Source organism: Scyliorhinus torazame, chromosome 17, assembly GCF_047496885.1.
Source record: "Scyliorhinus torazame isolate Kashiwa2021f chromosome 17, sScyTor2.1, whole genome shotgun sequence".
Taxonomy (NCBI): domain Eukaryota; kingdom Metazoa; phylum Chordata; class Chondrichthyes; order Carcharhiniformes; family Scyliorhinidae; genus Scyliorhinus; species Scyliorhinus torazame.
Window position 1 is genome coordinate 13700191 of NC_092723.1, and position 16759 is coordinate 13716949.

Here is a 16759-nt window from a genome sequence, read left to right on the forward strand (position 1 = left end):
GTTAAAGCTGGTATTGCATTTACCCACAGTTCAAGTATGTTAATATAGTTAACCTTATAATAAAATAGAGTTGCACCACTTCCAGTGTTGGTGACCTGTTTGTGATCCAGAACACCCAACGCATCATGGTACAAGGAGTGGTTGAATACTAGCACTTCTGAGACCCACCTGCAACTAATCAGCATTCCGACATCCTGAAGTATGGAGAACATGAACCCGCCGCCGCCGCCGCTCCGCATCGCCGGCAATCTCGGAGTCAATTGGAAGATTTTTAAACAGCGCTTCCAGCTCTTCCTCGAAGCCACGGACAGGGAGAACGCCTCGGACACCAGGAAGATTGCTCTGCTCCTCTCCACGGCCGGGCAACACGCCATCCACATCTTCAACTCCCTCACATTCGCAGACGACGAGGACAAACAGAACACCCAACACATCACCAAGGTGCTGTATAGTGCTTTTTAAAATTTTATCTGGTATTAACTCAGCTCTATTAATATCGTGACTTTTAACGTTTGAGAAATTGGAATGGGAGAAGACCACAGGGCTGGTCGAGCCTGCTCTGCATTTCAATGCCATCATGGATGATCTTGGGCTTCAACTCCCCTTTCCCCAACCGCTCCTTCATCCCCTGATTCCCTGAGACACCAAAACTCTGTCTACCTCAGCCTTAAATATAATTTAATGTTGGCACACCCATAACCTTCTGAGGTAGAGAGCTCCAAAGATGCACAACTCTTTTGAGTGAAGAAACTTCTCATCTCAGTCCAAAATAATCTTCCCCTCATCCTGAGGCTGTTCCTCCATGATCCTGCCAGGGAAAACAATCTCTCGGTTCTGCCATGTGCGAGTGTATGGACAACAGTCTTCATCCGTGTGTGCGTCTGTGAGAGGCTTTTATTGAAGCCGATCTCAGGGCACCTGCCTCCAAGGTAGCCCCACGGCATGGTCACATGACCACAGAAAGCTGGAGGTGTCAATCAGACTGGTTACATTTCAAAACCTTCAAGACCCTTCAGAATCTTGTACGATTTCATGAGATCGCCTCGCATTTTACTGAACTCCAGCGAACATAGACCCAACCTCTCATCAAAGGACAACCCTCTCATCCCAGGGACCTGTCTAGTGAACCATCACTGTACTAACTCCAATGCAAATATATCCATCTTTAAATATAGAGACCAAAATTGCACACTGTATTCCAGGTATGATCTCACCAAAGTCCAACGAGTTCTTCATCTAGCAGTACAAAACCTTAAATACTTTATTAGTTGTGTTTGAAGTTCAGTTTGAAGCATAGGAACAGGGCTGAACCATTCAGCCCCTCGTTCCACATGTCCTGGCTCAGGTATCTCCTGCCGTTTCCTTATCTCCTGATTGCCTCAATAGCGGTTTGACAGCAAGCGTCCCAAGCCTTCAGGTTAATCCTCTAAAGTCAGGAGCCTGAGTTCAACGAGGAGAGTTAGTGAAGGCCCCTCTTTGAAGGCCAACTATCAACATGCCTCACCTGACTGCAGCAGTGTCTGCCCAAGACAATTAAAACTCTCTACTTCCAATCATGCCTTTTTCACATTCTTCGGAGTTGGACTGTGTGAATACTAGTAGGAATTTGTCGACTTCTATAATTCACATTTAAAGGGGCACCATATTATTGATGAGGTGGCTTGCCAATTACTTTAGTAGATGTTCAGGGTGCATAAATAAGTACCAAACTGACATATCCCTCGAAACTTTTTTCAAACGCTTCGAACTTGACAGATTTGTAAAAGCAAAACACATATGACATATATTTATATATTTGTTTTTTTTATTCTGGTTAGTTTTGATATTTTTTCATAATATTTTTTGATATTTCTTTATTACAATACATTGATGTACATTATAAGGTATACCCTCCTGTCAAGTTCCCAACCAACCAAAGTTAGCTACCGTGCCTTCCCCAACACACCTCAAGCCAATGAACAGCTTATAGTCTGTGAAAAAAAAAACCTGCTTGTCGGGGGGGGGGGGGGGGGGTAAGGTATGTTGGAAGCCAAGAAGCTCAGTATCATCCATGGATTTTGAAAGTGCCCAACTCATCTGAAGATGCTCGAGGAACAGCATGAAAGCACCAGGTTACAGAATTGGACAATATCTAATTCAAAACCGAGCGTTCAGGAAGATCACTGATCTGAAGAACAGATCCCACCTGGAACTTTGGTCCAAATTATTTAATTGGTAGCACTATCTAGACTGGCAAAGGGGTAGGGCCACAAAAACAGCTAAACCAATTGTTAGTGAGCCCTGCTTAAACAAAACATATGCATGTATTTGTTCAGGACAGGAATGGACTCTTTTATGATGCCAACCATGGTCAACACTCACTGTCCTTGCGGCACTGGAAGGATGACCACGTGGTGAGGCACTGGATGGCGATTGGCACCTGTGGAATTGTAACCTATCATGAGGCACTGCTCGGCTGGGGAAGGGTGCAGAGAGATAAAGAGAAAGAGAAATTTCTAGGGATTGTGCCAGTCTATCCTTCAAACTGAACTTCAAATAGGGAAACCTAGATGCTGAACAATTGTAATCAGGGCCATGATGTGGGAGGAGGGCACAGACATGGCTTGGGTTGAATCGAGTCAATGGATGATCACTGCACAGTCCTGCCCGGAAACAAATGGAAATACTGACGCTGACCAGTTACCAGCCGCAAGTGGTGATAGCTGTTCATTCAGAGGTGATTATATTAGGAGACAAACAGACTCAAGAGAAACTCCCGAGTGGTCCTCCGATTGGCCTGTTGGGGAATTTACTGCGCTTGGGCTTGGCAAACGTTCTCAACCATGTTATGAGCATGAGAAGGCAGTCCAATCTTTGCAATCACTGAATGCATAGAACCTCTCTCCTTCAACTCCCCATTATCAATTTTCATGTAACAAACAGTTTTATAAATATTACAGTCTTGCGTGGCTAAATCGCGTACAAAAATCAACATTTTCTTGGCTGGAGCCTGTTTAAAGGATGTATGTGCTTTGCTCAACTAAATGAAATTGAAATTGTTTTTGTATGTTCTATATTCATTGATCTTACTATTAGTGTGTGGAAAAGATGGTCAGAATACATTCACTACTGTAGACCGGCTTGCGTGCGGCTATTGCTGGGATTTTAAATTAGCAGAAAGCGAGGCCAGGATCAAAGTGCAAATGATAATGAACAGGACTGAATAGTGCTTCAAAACAGACCTGTTGGATTTAGTCACTGGTTAACATTGCAATAACCAAAATTATAATTTTGGTCTGTGTTTCCAGACAATGCATTGTGTAGCAATGACAGCATCTCACAAAAACACACACCGGTTTGGCTGGATTTCAGCAGTCCCAGGCCAATTAATGTTTTGTTTCTTGACCTTTGACCTTATATCTCAACTCCCAGTCTTGTCTCCTTCCCCAGTTCACATTTCACATCCCACAACTCAATTTATAACCCTATCCCCCATCTCCGCAGCCTCATCCCCTTGCTTTCATGGCCCGTTCACATCCTCATCCCAAATCACGTGCCCTCCCCAATTGTCTAGCTCAAGTTCAGAACCCCGCCCCCCATCACTTCCTGGTCTCCCAAACTCTGCTGGTCCCCCCGTGGCCCTGCTTTGCTGTTGCCCGCAATGGGTTGCTTTTGCCACTCTGGCATCCTCAACCTTGTTTACACCAGAGGAGGGACCAGGGCCATTGTGGTGTGATACTTCTGAATGAAACCAAGACACATCCAAACACTGACTACTGACCACGCCCTTTCATGTCAGTACATCATGGAGGCAATTGCCCCTGACAACTCCATTGATCAAAAAGTCTGATGAGATACTGTGGCCTCCATATACTCCATGAGTATCCCAAAGGGAAACCTCACTAGGTAACAGTTAACAGTGACTTTATAACAGATTGAAACCATGTACAGTTCATTAGTGCTGGAGTCACTTACATTTAAATAGATCCAAATTTCAGATTTCTTTTAAAAAGTAAAACTTATTCTTTCAATTGACCTGAAAACGTAACAAACGCAATGCGACAGAACGTTTTAACATCACGGACGTGTGCCAACATCACACGGAAGTAAACCAGGTAGGTAAGGCAGAGTTAGTCTCTGAGAAGCAACACTGCAAGCATCCTAACCACAGACTCTTTCCGAGCCACTCTGGATAGAGATCAGCATTAGATTAGTTTTTTAAATTTTATTTTACAGAAGTTTCTTTCAGTCCCTCTACAGAATGAGCCGCCCCCGTACCCCGACAGTGGTGGGAATCTTCCCCAGATTACTTGGAGGAAGACTCAGAAGTCATGGGATGAAGCAAAAGGAGCCATATGCTCGGCTGACTGGGAAGGGGTCTCCCCGACGGAAGAAATCCCAGCTTTTCCCGAAGGTTACTAATTTCTTGAAATGTCCAGTTTACGCTTGCCGGAGCTCCAGATTTAGACTGGGGCTATTACTGCAACTGCTGCAAAATCAAACGTGTGCCTGCAGAACTGGCATTAGGACATGACGCAAGTTAAACAGCCAATGTTTGAAATGACTCTGCATGGATGTACAGCTGCAGTCATAGGTATTCTTCCTGATACTCTCCCATCTATTTATTCATTGGTTCCACTTTATGGATCCTGGACACCTTATGAGCAGATTGGACTGGAGTTGGGCAGGTCTTTGGGCAGTAGCCCAGCCCCTTTTTCCACTAAGAGGACTTACTTTATCGCCTCAGAATTAACCCAGGGAAAGTATATAATTCAACAGGGCCCCTTGTGCTTATCAATGATTAATAGAACCAAGGTGACCCCTTTTAAAATTCCTCTTCAACAACCACTCATGTCACCATATTTAATGGGCATCAAGCTGCTTGGTGAGGCTGGCATTCTTGAAGACCATCACACCAGTAAGATAATTCTGAGATGACAAGTGACTCTGGCTCACTGGCATGGCCTCTAAACTGCATCATGTTAATTCATCAAGAAGACAGTCAATTTGCCCCCAAGCACATTCGAACTGTCCCTGAGCCTCACCAACCAATGTCCTGGACATCACCCATACGCTTCAGAGCTGCTACAGACTAGAAGAACTGGAATTCCTGCTTCGCACCTCTGCTTGACTTGCAATATTGATCTTCCTTCCCAATTCTGGCCCCCTCTTCTCCTGAACTCTTCCCCTTACCTCTGACCTTTGCTTCCAGAAAGAGCTATCACTTCCCCCAACACCTCCTGAGTGTAACCTTCACAGATGAGCCCCGATCCGGTCCTGAGCTAACTTTTGAGAACTCAACCTTCCTGCAGAAGGGCTGGATTGTCGGCAGTGGGAAGGCAGTTAAACGGAAAAGTGTCTTTAGGAACCTAACTTACAAACAAAAATTGATCATTGTTACGTTACTGATCAATGCTGGTCTTGGTTCTCTAGGACCAGCTAAATCAATTTCACCGTAAAGAGATGTTAGGCTGATTGGATTGTGTCTGACGTCTGCACACAGTGGAACCTCAGACTGATAAGGTTGCCAATAGGCAACAGGACTGGGCAACAGAGCTCAGTGCCTTTAAATTCTGGCATAAGCTTTTCATCTTTATACAGAGAGATAACAAAATAAAACACATATATACAGAGAGAGAATTCAGAGTCAGACCCTGCAAGAGTTAAACCCAGCAGTGCTGGAACATTTCCTTCAGCATTCAAATACCCCATCAAGCCGGCTAGGCTTAATTTCAATAGCCTATTTAGCAAGTCATAGAAAAGCTCATCGACAGTCAGTCAACAAGTGGCAATTGAATTTGACACAAGCTCTGTAAATTTGAGTCATCATCCTAATTTTGATTTTGCATCACCCATGGCAACACAAGTAGCTGGGGCCGTTGTCATGTGAAAAAACACCAATGTGCAAAGATACGGTACTGTCGACAGCATCAGGCACAGCAAAGTGTTGGACAGACTTGGAGATGAGCTAGTTGACACTTTACTAGGCCAAAGGTCATTGCGGCCTTCCCAAACAGGCTTCTCAAAAATAGTCAACAATAACAACAAAAAAATAGACAGAAAAGCAGAGACTGAGGAGTTACTATATTTGCAAATGTTGATTATTCTGGAGTAGATTGTTCACTGAAAGAATCTACTAAGTGGCACCTGTAACAATGACAGGTCCGGCAGAGAAGAAAGGTCTAGGAGGATATTTATTTTTCTTAATCAGTGTATTCGCTCTTTTGAATACGCGTTTGTCTACCTCAAGGTTGCTCCGTGATATCAGTGGATGGAGATGCCTCCAGCAGGCCCAACACTTGCATTGGTGACTGAAATTTCAGATCAACTGTGCTCTGATCTGAAGCTGCCCAACCCTGGGTAAAGATGCCACCAGCTGGTTATGCAGGGCATGTGGTCAAGTACTGTTCAAAACAGGCTGTAAGAGCAGCCACAATATGGGATCTACACCGCAATCAATGGAAGAGAGTAAATTTCTCCTCCCTCACTTTTCCAACCTTCAGTTGGGGTCAGTTGGCAGCGAGAATAGTTCTGGTCTCATGGGTCTCTGATGATGAGAAGTGCCACTAACAGTCACACTCTAATTGCACCCCACTGGTAGCTGCTCTATCAATGGGAGGGCATAATATTTGCAATGGAATGGCCATTCCCCTGGCAAGACTCATGCAGTCAGAAACTCGGGTATCAGTCCACTTTCAAGTGTTTGCCCAACCTCCTACCAGTACCTCTTGACAGGGCAGGCGATACTGAAATTAAATGCGTTAAAAAAAATAAGGCCACTCATCTTCTGGGGTCTAGGTTGCTTTTCTTCCCTCTACACCCCATCCCCATGCTACCCCCCCCCCCACCCCCACCCCCACTCCCCAGCCTAATCTCAACATGGGCTTTTAGATTAATGTGGCAGTCCCCACTGGGCCTTTTCCTGTCAGAATCTGGCAGTACTGCCTCGGATATTTGGCTTCTATTCACCAAAAAATGCACTCAATCCTTTTTAAATTAAAATCACAAATATTTTTTCGCCAGTATATAATAGAAGAGTTCAGAAAACATAAAATTCCTTCATAGACCTTCCTTCCTCGAAGAACCTCAACCTAACAATGGCAGCCCAGGTTCCTCAGAGTTCTGCAACACGAAACAAAAACAAACAAAAATCACAAAATCCATGTCACATGAAGGACGAAAACAATAAGAAAGTCTTCGATGAATATAAGCGTCTTGGGAGGAGTTGCTCTCTTTTGAATATAAAGGAATCATTCGGTTCTGGTCTGCGCTGGCTCCTGGTAGATCTTCCATTCAGTCTTCAGCTCGGCCCCGACGATGGTGCCGATGTCCTTCAGGTGGCCTTCAGTACGTCGACCCGTGATACTTGATGGCGGCAACAGCCTGAGCTGAAAAGGGAACATCTAAAGAATGATCTCGTCACACAGCACAGCTGATCAAACCCAGGTCAGAAGACAAGAATGCAAGGTCATTAAATAAAGGAGAAAACGCCGAGGACCCGGGTTCGAATCCCGGCCCCGGGTCACTGTCCGTGTGGAGTTTGCACATTCTCCTAGTGTCTGTTTTTGTTTCACCCCCACAACCCAAAAGGTTGTGCAGGCTATGTGGATTGGCCACGCTAAATTGCCCCTTAATTGGAAAAAATAAATAATGGGGTACTCTAAATTTATTATTTTAAATACAGGAGAAAAGACACCATCCCACAAATAAGATAGAGAACAAATAGACTATGAGACTGCCCAATCCCTTACTTTATTAAACTCATAAGGAGCACTTAAATGATTGAGAATTTAATGAAGTCAACCTGACAACAAATGATCTATGGGCTTTAAAACAAAACGCAGAGCACAACAGATTTTTCATTTCTATTTTGTGAATTAATGAAGCCTGAATCTTGCAATGTATTGTGATCATTTGTACACTAGAATGATCATAATTTTGCAATTCTTTTACTGTTTTATACTTTTTTTGAATGCTTGACTATAACCATGTTATGAATTACGATATCTTGTTTTATTCGTATTGTCATCACCACTCATGATGTCATCACCTGCCCCCATGATGATTTTTCAATAAACCATTAAGAAAAGAATGAGGCTCATCCCGAATGTCAAGAGCACAATGAGAAAAATCTGCCGGGACTTGGGATGTTCAATCTTGAAAGAGACTGACTTGAGAGGGGACCTCATCTAAGCGAAGGTGTTGTAGTCTTTAAAAAATGAAACTGTGTTAGTACTAGGGCTCCCTACTGGGGTCTACCAGAATGAGCAACTGTCCCCTTGAGCACCGGTGGGGATAACTCTGGAGAAGTGGTCCTCGCACGCCGGGTTCTTATTACTTTTGTTCTTATTAGCTTTCGATCGCATTGTCTGAGCACTGCTGATCCACCAATGTTTGGAAGGACACCATTCCTTGCTGGTTGTAGGGAGGACAGCATCAAGGTGACAGAAAATTGCTTCAAAGCTCCATGAGTCATGAGAGAAATGCTGGGGGAAGGAGGGAGAATGAAAAGAGAGAGAAAGTGAGCGCCATAAACAGTGGAGGGGGAAGAAGGGAGAAGAGAGAGCAAGAAAGAAGCACATTCTAGGCGAGGGAGAGAGAGAGAAGGGGGCCAAAAGCACAATTTGGAATGAGGAAGAGCGACATGTACTGATGTACAATAGGTTTTGCTAGAGGATTCAAGCACCTTAGGACCGGCTCCATCACCTGGCTGAAGCTGGGTTTGGAGGGTGGGATTCGAGTGTCAGCCTATTGAATGAGTTTTGATTTAATTTATTATTTTTTATAACTTGCCGTGTATTATAAAAAGTCACAAAATTGTTTGAAAACTTTAGAAGTTATTTCTAATGCTGATTTTTTTTGCTTGTTTACTTAGTGTTTCTCATTGCGATTGGCAGCTGCCAAACATCACAAGTAATTTTTATTTAAACATTCCTAATCCCAAGTATTTTCTTTTGTGTTCTGTGACCTGTAAATGATGTCAGTAATCCCACTGTAAATCAAAAAGGCAAATATTTTATTCAGGTCTTGGTGCTGCTGAGGCACCCAACCAGGGTAAGAACAATAGGCTTACAGATGTCATGTGATCAAACATCACAATGGCCCGTGTCACATGACCACATGTCACGTGATCAAGGGCTGCAGGCTCAAATGCCAGGGAATATAGCAAAACAAAGTTGGAAGCCTCAAGAATTAGGGATGTCGGCCCGAATAGGAACGGATAATGTTATGGTCCTCTACCAGGTTATGGTGATCGTATTGCATTAACCATTCAACATGTATGTCACTGTATCACACTGTTGTCCATGTGGGCTCCACCTATGGACCATTGTAAGATATTACCTGGAGTGTATCATGTTGATGTCCTTGTGGGCTCCGCCCCTGGCTCCACCCCTTGAGGGGAGGTATAAAGAGCAGTAGCCCTATTGGCGGCTCTCACTAGCAGAGCGGTTGCAGGCAGCCACTGTTCTAGTCGATTAAAGCCACAGTTTACATCTATTCTCTGTTTTGCGTGAATTGATGGTCGCATCAATTTAATCGACTAGTGATACAGTGACATGCATGGTGAATAGTTAATGTAATACCTTCATCACACAGGTAAAATTGTGACAATCCGATTTAACATATCAACCACTGCATTTCTGTCACAACCAACACCTAATAAATAAACTTAATAAGAATAAAAGTATGTATTTTTTTAACGTTAAGAATGATGAATCTTTCTTTAAAAGCTTCTTACTTCTTCAGACACACATTAAATGGCTTCCATCAGTAACCTGAGGTGGCAGTGATGAGGTGGGTGATGATGGTGGGGTTGAAAAACCTGGTGCGCCCGAAGCTGGAACTAAATGGAATGGAAGCATGGTAATAAATGAAGTAAGGATGATGGCAAAAGCGTTCTTTCCACAACCGTACCCTTAACAAGCCCACTGCAAAGATCTGCCCCCTTTACTATCCCGTATTTCCCCATTTTCCTCCCATACTTTGCTGCTTTTGCAACATCGAACCTGCAGTCTCCACTTACCCAGAGGCTTTCCCCCTGCAAAAATGAATGTCCTCTCTCAGCCCAGCTTCCTGCTCATTCCCCCTTCTGTGGTCTCCACTTCCATCTGAAGTTCCCCCATCAATGGCTCTCTGCCAACCCCCGACCCCCCACTTCCCCTGCTTGCACCCAACCATGCCCTAGACCTGCTTCCTTCCTGCACTACAGATAGTTTACTTCCTACACACTGTGGGCCTCCGTCCATCTAGATGCCCATCTTTGTTTGCATTCTACGGATGTGTCGCTTCAAACTGAATTCCCTCTCCACAGATAATCCAGTGCAAAACACTTTTAAGCAGGCCTGAGATCTACACGCAGAAATGGTGTGAAGTCCATGATGATGTTGGATTAGAGTATGAATGTGTTAAATAAATGGCGACAGACAAAAAAGAAGCATCTGCTTTTAGAAAAAGAACCATGATGTAGGAACCTAATGATAATCTTTCCTGGAGGGAAACGTATTTCAACAAACCAGCTCTCTGAGCTAAAGTCACATTTGAACATTTAAGAAAATAGATCTGGGCAGCAGCGGTAAACCATTTTACTACCTATTCAGAGTGTGTCCCTGAGAACAAAGAACAAAAAAAAGTATAGCACAGGAACAGGCTATTCGGTCCTCCACGCCTGCGCCGACCATGCTGCCCGTCTAAACTAATATCTTCTACACTTGTGGGGTCCGTATCCCTCTATTCCCATCCTATTCATGTATTTGTCAAGATGCCCTTAAATGTCACTATCATATCAGCTTCCATCGCCTCTTCCGGCAGCGAGTTCCAGGCACCTACTACCCTCTGTGTAAAAAACTTACCTCGTACATAGCCTCTAAACCTTGCCGCTCGCACCTTAAACCTATGCCCCCTAGTAATTGACACCTCTACCCTGGGAAAAAGTCTCTGACTATCCACTCTGTCTATGCCCCTCATAATTTTATAGACCTCTATCAGGTCACCCCTCAACCTCCGTCGTACCAGTGAGAACAAACCAGGTTTATTCAACCTCTCCTCATGGCTAATGCCCTCCATACCAGGCAACATCCTGGTAAATCTCTACTGCACCCTCTCTAAAGCCTCCACATCCTTCTGGTAATGTGGCGACCAGAATTGAACACTATACTCCAAGTGTGGCCTAACTAAGGTTCTATACAGCTGCAACTTGACTTGCCAATTTTTATACTAAATGCCCCGGCCAATGAAGGCAAGCATGCCGTATGCCTTCTTGACTACCTTCTCCACCTATGTTGCCCCTTTCAGTGACCTGTGGACCTGTACACCTAGATCTCTTTGACTGTCAATACCCTTCAGAGTTCTACCATTCACTGTATATTCCCTACCTGTATTAGACCTTCCAAAATGCATTACCTCACATTTGTCCGGATTAAACTCCATCTGCCATCTCACCGCCCAAGTCTCCAAACAATCTAAATCCTGCTACATCCTCTGACAATCCTCATCGCTATCTGCAATTCCACCAACCTTTGTGTCGTCTGCAAACTTACTAATCAGACCAGTTACATTTTCCTCCAAATCATTTATATATACTACGAACAGCAAAGGTCCCAGCACTGATCCCTGCGGAACACCACTAGTCACAGCCCTCCAATCAGAAAAGCACCCTTCCATTGCTACTCTCTGCCTTCTATGACATAGCCAGTTCTGTATCCATCTTGCCAGCTCACCCCTGATCCCGTGTGACTTCACCTTTTGTACCAGTCTGCCATGAGGGACCTTGTCAAAGACCTTACTGAAGTCCATATAGACAACATCCACTGCCCTACCTGCATCAATCATCTTTGTGACCTCCTCGAAAAACTCTATCAAGTTAGTGAGACACGACCTCCCCTTCACAAAGCCGTGCTGCCTCTCGCTATTACGACCACTTGCTTCCACATGGGAGTAGATCCTGTCTCGAAGAATTCTCTCCAGTAATTTCCCTACCAGTCACGTAAGGCTTACCGGCCTGTAGTTCCCTGGATTATCCTTGCTACCCTTCTTAAACAAAGGAACAACATTGGCTATTCTCCAGTCCTCCGGGACATGATATGAAGACAGTGAGGATGCAAAGATTTCTGTCAAGGCCTCCGCCTTGACAGAAGGGGTTGATGGGTTCTGTTCTTGAACCAATCCTGGCTTTATGGTGATGGCACTTTCACAATTGTTTAGAATTTAAACCCTTTAACATAAAAACAGTCCATTCAGCTCAACTGGTCAGTGCTGGTGATTATGTTCCAGGTGTTAATGGTGGGAGCAAACTCGCGGACAAGGTCACTGTAACAGTGAAGGAACAGCGATGCACGACCACGTTGGAACAATGTGCGCCTTGGAGGGGAATCTGTTGGGAATTCTCGTTCGAGAAAGTGAAAGGGAAGAGGGAACATAATTGCAGTAATAAACATGACAAAAAGTGTGACAATCGGGAACATTGGGCTGCGTTTCCCAGCAGGTGTCACGGTCCTGATGTTGGGACCATACGTGGGTCCCAACCCCGATGGTATGCAGGTCTGACCTGCCTGCACGATCTTCCTGGGGGCCTCCGGGATCTCCAGGAGCCCCGTCCAATTAAAGATGGAGGTGGGCAGGACAGGTGAGAAGGCCAATTGGAAGTCCTGAGGCCGTGGGCAGCCAACAGCCCCACCAGCGGCGGAGGGTGCTGCTGATGTAGACGGGAGACTGAGAGGGCACCTCAAAGACTTGTTAAACTAAGTGTGATCAGCACCTGTCAAACCATCATTACAATGAGTTGGAGGCGAGGGGGGTGGTCGGGGGAAGGGGTATCCTCAACAGGATAGCTTGCACCCACAGCTATGGTACTCTGATCACCATGATCCTGGGAGAGGAGGGGATTTAAAGGAAGTGTGAATAGCCCCTGGCTTGCTTCTGGGAGAACTCCTCCTGAGAGCTTTGGGCTCCATGCAAGCTGGGAAGATCCTGTGCCCATTAGAAAATGGCCCCTAATACCCTTGAGTGGTGTAACTGGACACAGGAATGTGACAGGAAGCTGTTCTGATACGGGTCACCCTTTTCCTCTCCCCCCCACCTTCCAGTCTGTCTCCATGGGGCCATGAAAGTTCAGCTTATTAACTGTTTCCCTCCACGAATGCCGCTTGAACTGCTGAGCATTTCCACCGCATCTTGTTCTTATTTCAGGACCTCTGTCCCAATTCAGTGACCTTTGTACCGCCAAGTGACCTGTGTACCATTTCAGTGACCCCTGTCCCACCACAGTGGCCTTTGTACCACCTCAGTGACCTTTGCACCACTTCAATGACCCCTGTCCCACCTCGGTGACCCCTGTCCCACCTCGGTGACCCCTGTCCCACCTCGGTGACCCCTGTCCCACCTGGGTGACCCCTGTCCCACCTGGGTGACCCCAGTCCCACCTCGGTGGCCCCTGTCCCACCTCGGTGGCCCCTGTCCCATCTCGGTGGCCCCTGTCCCACCTCAGTGACCCCTGTCCCGCCTCAGTGACCCCTGTCCCACCTCAGTGACCCCTGTCCCACCTCAGTGACCCCTGTCCCACCTCAGTGGCCTTTGAACCACCTCAGTGACCTTTGCAGCACTTCAATGACCCCTGTCCCACCTCGGTGACCCCTGTCCCACCTCGGTGACCCCGTCCCACCTCGGTGACCCCGTCCCACCTCGGTGACCCCGTCCCACCTCGGTGACCCCAGTCCCACCTCGGTGACCCATGTCCCACCTCGGTGACCCCTGTCCCACCTCGGTGACCCTTGTCCCACCTCAGTGAAGACCTGTACTCATTATTTCCACAACGCAAGCGGAACATCGTACCTGATATGAGCCGGCTCCGTCTAGACGCCTCAGTGGCGAGGGCACATGAGATCTCAATCCTCTTCTCCTGTTCCTGCAGCTGGAGCTCAGGATCTATGTTACTGTCAGTGAGTCCTTCCATTAGTGGGACTATGTTCTGCAGACTAACAGGAAACAGAGCATTCACTTTTGTATCCAAGTGCATAAATCACCCTTGTCCCACCCACCTTCCACGTTTCCCCAATTCCAGACTGAGCCAAAAGTGGCCTCTCAGGTGCCCCCTCTCTTCTACAATAGAGAGAGAATTAGGCACAATATGGAAATAAGTCATGAAAAATAGTCAAACCCTGCAAGTCACCACCTCCCTCCTGCTGTAGAAACTATTTTTAAACGATTACATTGCTCATACGAATGACGCCAAATTAGATGTTAAAAATTGCTTGTCAACTGGATAAAGTAGTTTACACTGACGTCCTAATTGCATGGGGGAATTTGAAGATTTAACAATTATGTACATGCACCGTTTTTTAATTTTGCATCATTTGAAGTCTGGGGGACAGTTTTAGTTTGAAACTAACTCTCAGGAAGTGTGCCTTGCCAGTGCCGATGGGGAGCCTGCGTTATGAATTGATGTGATTCATTCCAAATGGCACACAAGAGTCCATGTTTGTGTGGGATGATGGAGCCACTGACAGTGCAGACCAGCTAAAGGGAGCAGATTTTCTTCCTGGAAGGGTCAGCTGTGGACCAGTTGAGTTTTTTTTTGTTGTGGAGCAGTAAATAAGGAATTCCTGGTAGAACATAGATTGCGCGCTCTGCTGCCCCCAGTTCAGCCTGATGTGTTACACAGCTAACCCCCAGGCTTCTGAAAGTTCCCCTACAACTCAACCACTGGATACCTGGATTTTGCGATGAGCGTTTTGATTCGTTCCACTTTCTTCTGCTTTTCTTTGAGCTCCTCTGGACTGAGAGGAATTTCGGGTTCGATCTCGATGTATCTCTCCGGGATAAAGACCTTGTCTGGTGTGGACAGCTGTAAGAGAGAATCAAACAAGTCAAGAAAGGGTAAAGGATTACGGGCCTGTGACAGGAGAGAAGATAAGCGATTCATTGCAATACTTAATCTTGCTAGGGCTAGGATCTTTGTAGGGCTCGATGGACCGGATGGCCTCCTTCTGCACTGTTGGATTCTTTGCTTGCCTTTCCTATGGGTTCCATCTGGGGTAGAACAGATTCAAATTCTTGGCTTTATCAAAAGAAATGTTGCTATTAATCAAAACGAATGATGCAGTGCTGGGGAATTAAGCATTCTTTTTATCTAGTGCTGGGTTCAAACATATTCAGGTTAAGTATAGTTTGGATCTACCTTGACGCAGTTCCTTGTGAGATGGAAAGTTGGGGGGCAGGGGTGGGCAACATCACCTCGACCTTTTCCAGGAACCCTAACCTGATTCTGCACCCATTCTGTGCCAGGATACAGAGCGTCCGGCCCTTAAGAGTGGAAATCGTGCCTCCAAGTTGATGTGTTGGGTGTTCTGGATCACATGCAGGTCACCAACACTTGAAATAGTGCAACACTATTTTATTGAATCATTAACTGTTTAAACTTACTTAGACTGTGGGTTAACACGATACTAGCTTTAACTAAAGACCTTTGCCTTGTCCTAACCAGTCGATGCACTCAGCACATGGTGAATGTCTGTGTTGCAGGCTGTGAGCTCTGTCCTCCTAGCTAGCTGCAACTCAAATGTGCGGGAACTCTGATGCCCCCTGTCTTTATAGTGCGTGTGCTCTCACTGGTGATTGGCTGCGGTGTTGTGTGTGTTGATTGGTCCCGCTGTGTGTCCATCAGTGTGTGTGTCTGCACCATGATATACTGGTGTATATTATGTGTATATTATGACTGCCAGCATACTGCCAAGTACTGCCAGCCAATCAAAAGGCAGGGGTGGCCTTTGCCATCGGGGGCCCTCCACAGGGCACCCATTCGGGTGGTGCCCCCCACACTCCAAGCCCACAGGGAGGCCGCCGTTTGTTCACTGGACGGTCTCGCCATGTGACAGAGCACCCCTTCTCCCACATTAATGACGGCAGAAAGAGGCCGGCAAATGGCCTTTATTTGCCCACTTAAGGGCTTTGGTTGGTCTGTGGGTAGCCTGTCGCTGAATAAATTGCACAAAGTGGGAAAGGTGGCTGCAACTCCTACCCTCTCCTCACCCCCGCCCCGCGAAGCAGATAAATTCCACCCTGTCTGGCACAGGGCTGCAGTACCACTGTGCCTGATGGGATGTCAAAAAGTCAAAAGTAAGTATGGATATCAGGGTCTGCAAACTTGCAGCATTGCCGTGGCCGAGGTACCGAGGACAGGAATCGTTTATCGTTTGGATGTTCTTTGGTTCTTTTTGGAGATTGCTATTCAAAATCATTCCTTCCCTTTCCGAGGTGTCCCTACAGCATGCGCCATTTGCACCAGTAGGGACCCTGGGGTCCCAGTTAACACAGAGGGTGGCACTGCACAGAGTGAATGAACTTCAAAAACAATCACAACTTCTCCAACAAAAATGCTGCGTCTATCTTTGCGCTTAAAGAAGACTGGTTTGAACTCTTCCTTCATTTAAGTAGAATGACGTTGAATTAACAGCACGTAGGAGGGTCTTTGGCCCATCTTCAATCGTTTTCCTCCACATGAGTCTCCAGTTGAACACTTCATCTATCCCATTCAGCATAACCTTCTGCTCCTTTCATCCACATGTTTAACTAATTTCTTAAATGCTTCCATGTTATTTGCTTCAACCACTCCCTGTGGGAGCGAGTCCCAAATCCCCACTCCCTGTGGGAGCAAGTCCCACATTCTCCCCACTCCCCGTGAGAGCGAGTCCCACATTCTCCCCACTCCCCGTGAGAGCGAGTCCCAAATCCCCACTCCCTGTGAGAGTGAGTTCCACATTCTCCCCACTCCCCGTGAGAGCGAGTC

At 46.1% G+C, this 16759-nt stretch overlaps 1 protein-coding gene across 11 annotated transcripts in view; it reads right to left on the reverse strand.

Annotated features, from left to right (window-relative positions):
- Positions 1-1786: 1786 nt before the first annotated feature.
- Positions 1787-16759, reverse strand: part of plekha6 (pleckstrin homology domain containing, family A member 6) — a 358362-nt gene continuing 343389 nt past the window's right edge. For 10 of the 11 annotated variants that reach the window (XM_072480061.1, XM_072480065.1, XM_072480059.1 and 7 more), the window contains 4 exons: positions 14685-14818; positions 13807-13949; positions 9719-9823; positions 1787-7367 (listed from right to left, as the gene is read on the reverse strand). In XM_072480061.1, coding sequence (XP_072336162.1) covers positions 9723-9823; positions 13807-13949; positions 14685-14818 — 378 coding nt within the window. In that variant the 3' untranslated portion in view covers positions 1787-7367; positions 9719-9722. The remainder of the gene's footprint in view (positions 7368-9718; positions 9824-13806; positions 13950-14684; positions 14819-16759) is intronic. The other variant, XM_072480060.1, reaches the window with a different exon arrangement.